We start from the raw sequence: 13068 nt of genomic DNA, 5'->3' as shown, positions 1-13068 counted from the left end.
GTTTTTACGATGAGGGTGGTGAAACACTGGCACAGGTTGCCCAGAGAGGTGGTAGATGCCCCATCGCTGGAAACATTCAAGGTCAGGTTGGACAGGGCTCTCAGCAACCACATCTAGTTGAAGATGTCCCTGCTCATTGCAAGGGGGTTGGACTAGATGAGCTTTAAAGGTCCCTTCCAACCCAAACTATTCCATGATTCTATGAAAAAGCAAACAACACATACTTACTTCTCACATGTACTGAGACTAGCATGTGCTAGGAAGCAAAATCTGAGGGTCCTTTCTGCTAGAAGATGCAGGGTTGGGACCTCTCAGCCTTTGCCTTCCTCAGCAGTTGTCATCCCAAAAAGCAGCACTAATAGTTGAAACTGAAGTTGTCAAAATCATCTTTCTCCTCCTCCACAGCTTGGACCAGCAATACCGTATTTTAGTACTGTTAATAGTGACCCTGTCAGGAGGGTCACTAATTTTTTTTTTTTTCCCCTTTTGCTCATGTCCTAGCTCAGGCAATGATTTCTGACAGCAAATCTTAAATTCTGTCAGAAATTGCTTCCTCTAACACAGCCTGGGTTGGAAATCACGTTCCCTAAGTGGTTTCCTTCATCTTGTGTTGTGTGGAATGGTGTCTCCCCAGAGAAAGTGGTACTTCCATCTATCTGCAAGCCGTAGACGGCTCCTGAAGTGAAGGGTCAGACAGGAAAGTAACATCTGCGAAACTAACGTTTTTCTTCCAGTCACTCCTAGAAAGACTTGAATGGCGTTACCTAAAGACACCCAGAACATTTCCACATCGAATAGAGAAGAAGGGTGGATGTTTCTACCCAGGGTAGCTGGGATGTGACAATTGCAAGAAGAAAAACAAGGCAATAAGCAGGAAGTTTTATGCAAGCTCTGTACAGAGGCACAGCAAAAAAAGAAGTGGTGGGAAGTGCTGCCACTGATTTTTGTCTGGCAGAGATCCCTCACCACTTCTCTCTCCAGCATCGTTTCCCCCAAACGCACTAGAACCTGCAAAGGGGTGTAAGAGTAAGCAAAGGAGGAGTGGCAGGGAAGGGACAATGCTGCTCAGAGGCACTTATGGGGGCTTACGCTAGCAATAGCGGGGGGGCCTTCTCCCACTGCCGCCCACCCCCGGCCGTGGGCGGGCTCGAACCCGCGGCCCCGCGGCGCGGCGCCCCCGCAGTCCTCGGCCGGCTGCGAGGCTGCGCGGAGGCGGCCGCCGCGCTCCGTCCTCCGCCCGCCGCCGCGGAGGGGCCGCGGCCCCGGCCCCGGCTGCAGGTAAGGCGCGTTGGCCCTCGGGGAGCGCGGCACCCTCCCCGCCGGGAGCCTGTCCCCAGCCCTGCTCCTTTCCTGGGGGTACTCTTGCCTTCCCTTCTCATTCCTCCCCCTCTGCTCAGTTGTTTAAAAAAAATAAATGCTAGGTTTTCCTCTCTGAGGTATTATTAAGATGCGTTCTGCTGGATTAAAATATCACAGAATAACTCAAATTGCCGTTAATGAAATAAATCAGATCTGAGAAGTGAGTTTCCCCCAACAGCCTGCAAAAACTTGCTTTTAAACAGTGAATGGCATATGGAGAAACTTCTCCCAGAAAGATAATTTAAGAGCCAGCTTCCATTTTTTCCCCCAATTCCCTATCAAATCTGCACATCTCACCTCAAATGAGTATGTAGATGAACAACGTGCCAGTACTTAAAAAGGTGTACAATATTTGAATGAAAATAGATCATGTTGATTAAACCTGTTGTTGGGCATTGAGTCATGATGAAAGGAAATGTTTGAATTAAATGAAAGCATTTTATTTCTCTAGCAAACATTTTTCTAATTATAAAAAAAGTCACCTGCCGTTATACATCATTTCAATGTCTATTCAAACTTCATAAATAGGGTTCTTAAATGTTGCTCTTCATCATGACGCAACTCCAGGTAATTCTAATGACTGCCATAGAGTACCACAGAATACAGCTAAAGCAGTATGTACTTAAAGAAAAGGAAGATCCTGAAACAGTCACACACTTATCCCATGGGAAGATTAGTTAAATCTGTATTAGTGGAAAAAAAATCTGAAATACATGTTTTATTGTAAAATGCCACATACTTTCAAAGCTTCTCTTGTGATTTCCTCTTAGACTGAATTCCTGCTGACTTTGAGCTCAGTTCCACATGTCAGTCAGAGTAACTCCTCTGACTTCAGCCTTGGCAGGTACAAGAGTGTGCAGCTGAACCCAGGACACTGAACTTTGAGAATATTCACATTTTTGTGTGGCTGTACAATTAAAAGCATTTCTTCCTGTGATTATCATTTGCTAATACATGTGTTTCGACTGACTGAGTAATTTTAATTACATTAATATACGCCAGTTCGTTTCAAATGCAAAAGCCTCCTAGATTGTAAAAAACCTAAACTGCTTTGAAAACTGATTTTCTCCTTCTTAGTCTTTCATCCTGTTGCACTGCTCAAAATGGTTAGTTTGTAAATATCCTGGTTACAAGACACTTACTAATTCAGAAAGGAATTGCAGATCTTGCACTCAAACTGACTAGTAGTTGTTCGGTGACTAAATGTCCCAAGAAAAATAATACTTTCCCTGGAGGTTTACAGGTATGCATAAGAACAGTTGGAACAGGAGAAATCTGTGGGTCAAGTTCATAATTTGCGTGGAAAACAAGGCATTGCTGGGGTATATTCCCTCCCTTCTTCCCCTTACCCCCCCAAGCAAACAAGCCTTTGCAATTGCAAACAAAATTAATTGCAAACCAAGGGGCCGATTCTCTGTCGTAAATGAAAGGCACATTGCAAAATATTCAACGAGGAGAGAAGATGGATATGTTTAAGCCTAATCTGCTACCGCAGGGCTATGATTTTTCTCTCACGACCTCGAGCATGTGTTCAGTGACATATAATGAGATGTCCCTCATTCTCCCATGCCAGAGGCTGCATGGAGAGAAGCCACGGGCAGATTAGTTGGCTCCTGGATAGTTTTTACAACATGAGAATGCTTGAGCAAAGCTCATAGACATCAGGGTCTATGTGGGGAGACTCTCCTCCAGGTTAAGAGCTAGAAGATTCTAGCTCTGTTAACTTTCATAAGGAACAATAATTTAAGCTGGCATCAGAAAGATATGATTTCACTTGTCTCTTCAAGTTGTTACTTTCTTAATCTGAACTAGCATATCCTGTCCAACTTTCTGGATTTTCAACTATTTATATTAATCGTATCTATTTTGATAGTACCCAAACAAAACTGTGGCTCCATTTTGCTACGGGCTATAGAAACACGTTAGCCTGGTCTGTGCAACTAGTGAAGTGTAGTACCGATGCTGCAGTAGCACTGTATCTGCTTCCAGCCCACACTTGTGGGTGCCCTTTAGAAACTTGGTGACCTAAAGTGATCACCCAGGCAGCTGCCAGGTCTCAGCTGGGAGATGGGAGACCACCCAAGCCAGCAGTGCTAGCCACATGAAAGCTGTTTGCACCTTCCTGCAAAGTCAAAACCTTTGTTAAGGTGCCTTTGAGGTTTCCTTCATCATTTGCAACCTCTGAAGGTTGCCTACCTCTTTGACTTGACTCAAAAACGTTCATTCTTTAAACTGCATGAAAACTGAGCACTTCTGCTCTTTGCTGCTCTGGTGTAGCCACATGGGCGGGCTGTGATTTGTGACTGTCAAACAGCCTGGTGTGGCAGAAGGGACCCCTCACTGTCGGTGGGATTGGGTGTGGGAGGACCTTGCAGTGTTGACATACACCTTAAAAAGCCAGTAATGGTCTCAGATTTTAGAGTTCTGTAGTTTGGTACAAGAGAACTCAGACATTTGCAGATGTATGTAAAGGTCCAGCTGCACAGATAGCAGAACTGGGATGTAAAGAGCGAAAGATTAAGTAAAAAAGTCTATATACGCATATAAACAACCATTAACAACCCCACAAACTTCTGATTAATTTGGATAATTACAAATGGCAATAATCATCAACCATGACTCAAACGCCACTGATCTGCTGGACTTCTGAGTGTCAGCTATCTAAAAGCATATTTAGGAACAAGGTGGAGAGAAGTTATTTAATCCATTGCCTTTTTTTTACTAGAAAATAGCCTGTGTGGCACACTTTCTACAGATTTTTCAATAGATATGAGCAGAGCTTGTAATGAGTGTTGTATTTAAGCAGTCACATAAACACATTCATTTATTAAAACCTATTCTGTGAATGTTTATTACTACATCAATTTCTGTACATTGTTGAAACCTTTCAGTTCAGTGTTACGCTGGTTGGAAGTAGGACATCTGACGCTTGTTCCATGAAGGTAACTCCTAGAATTGTGTTGCCATCCTAAACACCCAGTTGTTATAAATCTGAAATGAATTTTCCAGGAAAACTGTGTAAAATTAACATCTCTGCTAGTTAACTTATTTCCCAGCTAACCCAAGATACATACTAATATATTTAAAATGCACAGAGTGAAAACAACAACAGATAAACATATAAAATAATCCTATTATAGGTTATGTAAGTTACTCTAAGGCTTTGATGTTTACGAAATTGATAATGCAGAGAACTTGGTGAGAAATACAGACCTCAATCTAGAGCAGCAAATGTCTCTAACAATTAGACGGTATTCATATACTTCATACTGTAAGTATTAGCGGCATAGTGCTAGTCCTTACGCCTTTTGTGGTTAGAAGTACTGATACTAAAAATAAGTTAAATGGCTGCAACAATGGATTTCTTTGACCTAGCTTATGACCTTCCAGTGTATTTTGAGGACAGAGATTTTACATGTTAACTTGTATATTATTCGGGATATTGAAATATGTCATTGAGTTGTTGCTGATACAGTCTGAAATCTTGCCATGCTAATTTATTTATTTATTTTTAAAATAAATTAACGTGTTTGTCATACAGATTTATCCAGGATCATTTTAAAGACTCTCATACAATGCCCTATACATATATAAGCAATGTTTAATCGTGAAGTTTCACTTGCAGCTCATTTTGCTACACCAGAGAGGCAGATTTTAATTTCTGGTGAATCTTAAATTCATTCTACTTATTTTAACAATATGACCTTCTGCTGTTGAACAATATCTTTGATAAAAACATCTCAGAGCACAAAACTTGAGAAAGATGTTGTACAGATTGGAGCAACTTCTGAGTGTTTCAGTGAGAAAGTGACATTTTCAGCTATTATTTGTATGACCTGGCACATGTGACAACTGTATTGATCAGAACATCAGAACATAACTGGAATCCAGTATTTCACCTTGAACTATTGCTAGGTACATCAACAGTAGAAACTTAACATCCATCCAATTGCTAACATAGTGCTGTCACCACAGATGGCCCCTGTACTGCCTGTCTCTGCAAAGAAAACATGACAAGACAGCTACTTTCCATGGACCAAGTAAATCTAGCTTTGCTTACTTGCCCAAGGAGACATTGCATGGTTTATGTCCATGCTAGACAAGATGAGCTGTGCCTAGGGATTAGAAACGAGCTAGCTGGTACGCCAAGAGCCAGCTTGTCAGCCAAATAAGAGGGTGCCCCTTATAATAGAATGCAGACACACGCATTGGTCCACTTTCATCAGTCAATTCCCAGTTAGACCTGGAGTTTTGCTGCTGCTGGGTTTTATTTCTGCTAATTTGCCCCATAAAAAACTCTTGCTACTTTTCACTCAAGCCATGCTCTCTGCAGTATTAATTAATCTTAACACAAAAAATAATGTGTGAAAATTTTGCATTTTCTTCTCCTTCATGATCTATGTATTTTAGGGGGACTTAAAATATCATAAAACTAGGGCAATTATAGACAGGCATCGAGATTAATACAAAAACAGATAGCATGTTACTTTATTCTACAAAGTGCTGTCAGTGACTAATGTCAATCAGTTGTATGCAGTTGGCTTTTCTGAGTGATGAGCAAAAGTTACTCACTGTCCCTTTATTTTCACTTGTTGCTTGTGCACAGCTGAAGGGAGATAAAAAAATTACTTCCTATGCAATTTGAAATAAGAAGAGTAAGGAGGACTGCCCAGAAGAACTGGAGAAGCCAATGAAGATGGCAATATAGTGTCAGGTGCCAGTTTACTAAAAGCAAGGGCAGGAGTGAAGAATTAATAAAGAATCTGGAAGTGACAGTGGCATTCTAGGGCCATATCCTGTAGGAGTTTTTCCTTTTTATGTCTTTACCTGTCTACTTCTGAATCTTATCTTGTGACTTCCTTCCATATTTCCACTCCCTTTCTCCCACTGAGTCTTTAGTATTTTCAGCTTTCCATCATTTTCCCTCCAATTGGTTCATATTGATCTAACAACCAGAGGATGGAGTAAAGAATATATATATATATAGACTCATTGGCTACGCTGGGGTTGTAGTGGACAATGCAAGTAGGACAATGCAGAGCAGGGGAGGTAGTTATACTTCTTTGGCACTCTGGCTGAATCCCTCCTGAATTTCTAGCTGCTTTTCAGTAAAGCACTTAAAGGCACTGTCACTCAACAGTTTGGATTCAGAAGTCAAATGCAACTGCAATGCTAATTCAGCTTATACTATCTATATATTTTAAGATAATTCTACATGCAGTTTTAGATGCCTGCAACAGCAGCCATGGGCATTCAGGCATATGGCCACTACCATATGACAAAGTCTTTATCTAATAATTTTTAGTCTTTTCCATGCATCCACTTGTGGATAAGATACTTCAGTATAATAGGCATTTCATCCTTTGATTCATTCACACAAAATTCACTTCCAGTGAAATTTTTTGATACTGCTACTACCCCTGCCAGCTCTCTGCCTCATCCCATTTCAGTCTCAGAGGTTTGTGAAACCTGCATAATTCATTTTTCCTCTCATGCTGAAGATAATAAATACTGAATTCCCAGGAGAAATGCCAAAACATTAGATACTATTTTACAGTCCTAATCTGATCTGATTCAAAGTAGAAAGTGTTGTTGCCTCATCATATGGGAAACTGGGGCAGATATTTGTTACCTTTACCTCAATTACTTAATGGTATGTTTAGAACATGAAGATGTGTCAATATATGCACAATAACCTGGACAGCATGTAGTCTGTCTGGTAAAAGCAAATAGCTCAATATTCTGTGCAGAGAACAGGTTATGTATATTTTTCTAGGCTCTGGGAAAGAGGAAAATATTATGGGTCCTGCTGAACTAGGTTTTTTTAAATACCAGTAGTTAATAAGGTCTATATATGCAGGAAGGAATCCTGCTGTGAGTGTATACCATTTGATAAAGAACTGCATGACAGAGGAAAGGTCCAGATGTGCAAACATGCCAAGAGGCAAGCTTTTCAATGGAACAAACCAGCTCAGTAAGCCCCATAAAAAAAGGACAGCAGAGAAAATGTGCTTGTGCATGCAAGCATGTATGCACATGCAGCAGTGATTTATATATCCAGCTTAAGTATTATCTGTGAAACTGCTTAAGACTTCAATAGCTACCTAATTCTATTCCTTGGCTGGCATGCAGTGTCCCTTTGCAGCGATGGGCTGCCAGTTGACAGGGCACTTAGATCTCTTGATTAGTATTTCTTATACAGAAATAAGAGGTCCTCTCCTTCCTGTTATTTCCATGCTCTGTCTTCCTGTGCATACAGGATTAATCTATGTACCATAGAATGGATTTGACCTTTCGTGTATTAAAGACTAAAATTCTCCACCCCATCCCCCCATAAAATTGCTAAATTGATGTTGGTTAAGATCTGAAGGTAAACTAGTTGCTTTAGAAAGATTAGTAATCAACCCATTCATTTTGGTCTTCAGTACTGTAAAAACTAACACTAAACAAGTACAGAAGTATGCATAGGTTTCCTTAATCTGTTTATAAAGGATCTTCAGACACATTAGGAACTCATAGTAGCAATTCAAAAGCTAAATATAAAAGAAGCTTTATGAAGTACTTAAAGTCAGTAAGAGGTTTTCTGCAAAACTGGAAAGATAATACTTATTTTTAGCATATTTTCCTGTGAGATAAAGATAGTGAATGTAGAAAGTATCCATCCAAACCCAAAATGAGATATGCAAAAGAGATCCCACGATATGCACCAGGAGTGTTAGAGAATCAGCATTTAGAAAGCAACATTCTGACAACGCCATCTGCTCATTTGTGCTGTATCTTCCTATTACAGGCTCTCTTAATGTCTCATGCATGATTTTCTGTGGAAGTCAGGAGGAGTGTATGATTTATTTTGACATTAATATTTACCAGGCTGGTGCATGCTTAAAGTATCCAAGGTGCTCAGAATTTTTACTTGTTTAAAAAGCCATTGAAACAGCTTTCATTTTTCTTTGGAGACATTAATAACTTATTTTGTCACTTCACCACTGTTACATACAAGTCAGATACCATTCACAACACGTTAATTTAAGTAAATATCACTAGTGTTGCTCTCACTAGAACTATAGACCAAAATAAAAATTACTTTGAGGTAAAAAAGTTTGCTAGCATTTTGCATTGGACACTAAAAGATGGTGAAACAAAGCTTCAAGTTGTGAAGCTTCAAATTCTTTACTGTTAGTAATTTATTATGAAATTAAAGTGCAAGAGACTCCTGCAAAATTCAATCTGGAGATTGAAAATGGTATTGTTTGACTGACCCTTCCTAAAACCTACAACAGATATTTCACTTGTAGTTATTAACATTTAACAGTTGTCTTACAGATTCTGGGTAGGTAATGTTCCTGTCATGTTTTGAAGTTTTGAAGCAAGTCTTCCAAATAACGTTTCAGTGCTTTGATGAAATATAGCAAAAGTTTGCACAGTCTGTGAATTTCAGATGTTGCATGACTGCATTAAACTATTGATTGATACTCTTCTCAGCCAGAAATGGATTACAGAGCTGACAGATTACTTAAAATAACCATTATGGATGTGAATCATACTGACAAAAGCAAAGAAATCCCATTCAGAAGAAAATATCTTGCCTCAGCCAAACATTTTGATGGATGTGGATGGTTATGCATGATTATTTATATACAGTCAAAGGATCTTTTTTTAATAGCTAGAGGTGGAAACATATCATTTCAATTTTCCTCATTAACAAAAAGCTTACCAAAGATACATATCATAGGTATTGTTACTACCCATGTACCAGAGATCCTGCTCTTAAACAGCTCTGTGTTCTAAGATGAGGTTATGTATTTTCCATTCAGAGGACTGCACTGATATGCCAGAGATGCACGCATTTACAAGCATGAATAGCAGAGACAAAACTCAGTGTTTGTGATTGTCCTGCACATAATTGCGTTATTTTTCAAAACAATAATTCTTCCTAATATTTAAAGGACAGATGCAAAAATTACTTTTCTTAATATTTAAAGGACAGATCAAAAATGAAAGAGCTGTAGTATACTGGAATGCAACTTCTATTGGTAAGTTAAATTATTGCTGATACCATGTCTTTTTGGAAGTTTTGAGGTTTTTTTGATTGTTGTAGATGTTTACTAATACATTTATAGCAGCAGCTGTTCAAGATATGACATCTTTAGTGTTGAAAACCTTGTGAAATTTGTATATTTGAAATGCAAATGTATTGTAAAACATTACCTCTGCACTTTTTTTTAGGAGCTACAAGAGCTTTTGAAACCACACCTGACAATGTGCAGTGTTAAATGCTGCAGTCTCAGAGCCCTTTTTCTATTGATGCTGTGTAGGTAAGAAATATTTGGTAAAAAAATATTATTTCTTCAATGTATAATAATATCAGTTGGCTTATAATCAATTGACTTGTAATTAGACATATATGTGACCAGGTAACAAAGCCAAAATCTACTTGACAGTTGAATCTTGCCTCTTACAAAGATTAGACAACCTGGGTATTAATAACAGAAATACAGGACTGAACTCCTTCATGAATCATCTCAGCTGCCTTGATTGAGTTACAGATTTTTTCACTGAGAAGGCTGATGGGGGCAGGGGGGAAGGAATGTAACTTAAGCAAATGATCCTTCAAATGAAGGATTACTGTGTAGAGAGTGTGAATATCATATTAGATGCTTAGCAAATTTAGAAGGGCACATTATCCTTGCCTGGAGCATAGTACCTTGCCCGAGGACAGAAGCACACAGTCCACCTAGATGTAGTATAAGCTTGAGGTATTAAAGTCATCATTGTGCATTCGTTACTAAAGGAGAGCGTCTTAAAAAGAGTTACCTGGTTAAAACATTGTCGTCTTATTCTCTGTTGATGAAATAATGAAGCCTTTAGGAAAGCTGAGTTGTGTTAAGCTGGAAAGTGAAACTGATCCCTTCTGTGTACGAGTAACCTTGCTAACAGTGCAGTTGCCATGACAAAAAAACTTAAGATGGAAATGGACCACTTAAAATATATTCCTTCTATAAAAATGGGGGAAAAATTATTCTTTATAAGTAATTCTAATAAGAAAATGCAAGCACGGACAGGTTAAACATTGTGACTACCACCTTTAACTGAAGTATTTAAAGTCTGTTAGCCTTTGTGTAGAATAGCCTAACCTATTTGGTCTCCCAGTAAATTCCTCAAGATAAGATTCTGCCTGAGCTTTAGTTCAAGTGGGTGTGCAAACATGTGTTTAGATAAAGCCTCCACCTGGTTGCGAGGGCAGGTGGAACAGTCCCCTGAAAGGGAGTTTAAAACATCCACCTCCCCCACCTTCTCCAGTGCTATAAAGAGATCTTTGTCCAGAACACACACTTGCTCTAATTCCACCTTCCTTCCTCGTCAGCTGTGACTTGCCACACTCTATAATCACTGGATGATTCATGGCTTTGCGGTAATAAAACACTGCTAAGAGACCAACAAAATTTCAGAAGCATTTAAGTAACAAGGAGGCAAAATTCCCTGAGAAGTTCAGCCTGCAGTATATAATTGCCTTCATTTTATCAGGCAGAGTTTGTGAATCCTCTCTTACAGCTTCACATGGCTAAGAGTATCCAGAATCACAGACGGTTAGTTCCTGTATAGCGTCCATGGGAGTTCTGTGCACGCACAGCACCTGTTTAGCTTGGACACAAGTTCACAGCATTGAGCTGATCCGGTCATGTTGCACCCAAATCCAAACACAGGCTGAGAAGAAGCTCTGCCCCTTGGCTAGCTCACAGACAAGATGATGCCTAGGTGCACAAACATCTTTTCCCAGTGCACAAATCAGGAAGGTTTGGTGAAAGTGCTGTTTAAAACAAAAACTATCCTGCTTGGCACTTAAACAGAGAAATATTTCTAAGCAATCCAAGGACCAAGGTCCACTGAAGCAAGGGCCAGGATTGCTCCTTAAGTGGCCCCTTCGATATCCCATTTGTATAAGCTCTGGCTAATGTGTGAAGAGAGTTTCCTCCACTGGGTACTTTATAATCAATAATGGTGTGGGGGCTTTTTTTGGTTGTTTGTGTGGGTGTTTTGGGTTTTTTTGGGTTTTTTGTTTGGTTGGTTGGTTTTTAAATTTAGAGACAGCCAGAGCCTCATCTTCCCTATCATATACAGAGGACATGATCTGTCACAACGTCCGTGCTAAAAGTGTCACACCAGGCTATCAGACTCCACCTTACTTTCTAGTTCTCCCTTCCTGAGTGACATTTCTTAGCTTCACTTTCAGCACTTGACATTAAATTACACTACGATCACATCATAGACACGCATACTAAAATCAATATTCAGGGGGTTGCCTGGATGGTCACTTTCCAGGCAATATGTTTATTAAGAAGTAAAAATGAAAAAATTGAGGCAAATTTATCAGAGTAATCAATAGAACTTACACTTCAAATCATTATCAGGAATCAGCTTAAGTAAATATATGCTATTTGATCTCAAGAAGGGCTCCCATTTGTTTCAGGAAGAGTGTTTTCAAAGTAAAGAACGCTAGCCTGGGTTTATAGGATCAGATCCAGAAAATTCTGTGGGATGTTTATTTTTTTTTGGCTGAGTTTAAGAGCACTTACATTATTTAAGTATTTGTTCCTGTGTCTGGTAAGTGGTAATGTAATGCTACTGTTTCAACCTCCCCAATTAACCAAAACCCTGTGACAGTACTGGCTATTTTGAAGCAGAGGATTAATCAGTCACGTAGGTGATTCTGCTGCAGTTTATCTACAAGGACCATACAGAAGCCTGTATCCTTGAGCACGTCAGGTATGAGACAAGAAGTAACACAAGATGTTGGTATCTGTGAACCATTCGCCTGTCAGTGGGTTGCCCGAAACAAGCTTTTTTCCCTAGCTTTTCCTGAGGAGGGTGTTTCAAAAGCTTGCTCAGACTGTGTTTGGCATTTTGTTTCTCCCTTCTCTCAGTTCTAAGGTGTTTCTGCCTCTTTCATGTTACATAACTTCTGACAAAAAATAGCCAGGAAAAATATTCCCGTACACATGTCTAGACTGTACTTTTAAGTGGTGATATATACTACTGTTTAGGGCAGATGTTCCCTTTTCCCCCTCCAGTTACCCAATTCTGTTAAGACACTAACTTGAAAGTATCTTAAATAACAAGCAGTTGTACCTTCCAAGTTTAGCCTAGCCTGTAAAAATACTAAGTTTTTGAGCCATAAGAATAACTAAGGAAATTAAATAATTATAATTCAGTTTTACAAAAGCAAGCATGGGTCATTGAACCTGAAGAGTTTAAAACATGTATTATACATTGACAGCCCAGAACAGATAGATATTCCCAGCTGCCAAATAAATATATATTAGGTTTTCTTCTATAAAACCTATTCTCTCCTCAGTGGCTGGAACAGCTGTTTCAAGGCAATTCCATACTTAGATGCATGCCAATGTATTTCAAATACATCAAGAAAATGGAGGAACTAAAACATATGCAGTTAGTTAAATATAACACCACAAATACTGGGTAAAAGAGAAGCTTAGATGCATTGATGAGAAGATGTACATGCATAAGAGGAACGAGTCTCAGCTTTTACTTTTATCCTTTGTGATCCCTGCATAAGGCTGTATGACAGAATACAGGAATGTGTGCAGCTGTGAGCTCACTCTTGCCTAGTTATTAATGGGGCACATGAATCGAAGAGCACTTTAAAGGAAACAGGGCATCCTCCCTTAAAATCTAGATAAGCAAAACCAC

General features: G+C 39.4%; 1 protein-coding gene across 1 annotated transcript in view; it reads left to right on the top strand.

Moving 5' to 3' along the window:
* Positions 1–1077: 1077 nt before the first annotated feature.
* LOC140656132 (gamma-aminobutyric acid receptor subunit pi-like) overlaps positions 1078–13068 on the top strand; it is a 49087-nt gene continuing 37096 nt past the window's right edge. The window contains exons 1-2 of the mRNA XM_072871465.1: positions 1078–1278; positions 8683–8689. Coding sequence (XP_072727566.1) covers positions 1078–1278; positions 8683–8689 — 208 coding nt within the window. The remainder of the gene's footprint in view (positions 1279–8682; positions 8690–13068) is intronic.

This window comes from Ciconia boyciana, chromosome 8 (genome assembly GCF_034638445.1).
Source record: "Ciconia boyciana chromosome 8, ASM3463844v1, whole genome shotgun sequence".
Classification (NCBI taxonomy): Eukaryota; Metazoa; Chordata; class Aves; order Ciconiiformes; family Ciconiidae; genus Ciconia; species Ciconia boyciana.
The sequence above is the reverse complement of the archived record's forward strand: the minus strand, read 5'-3'. Positions and strand labels throughout refer to the sequence as shown.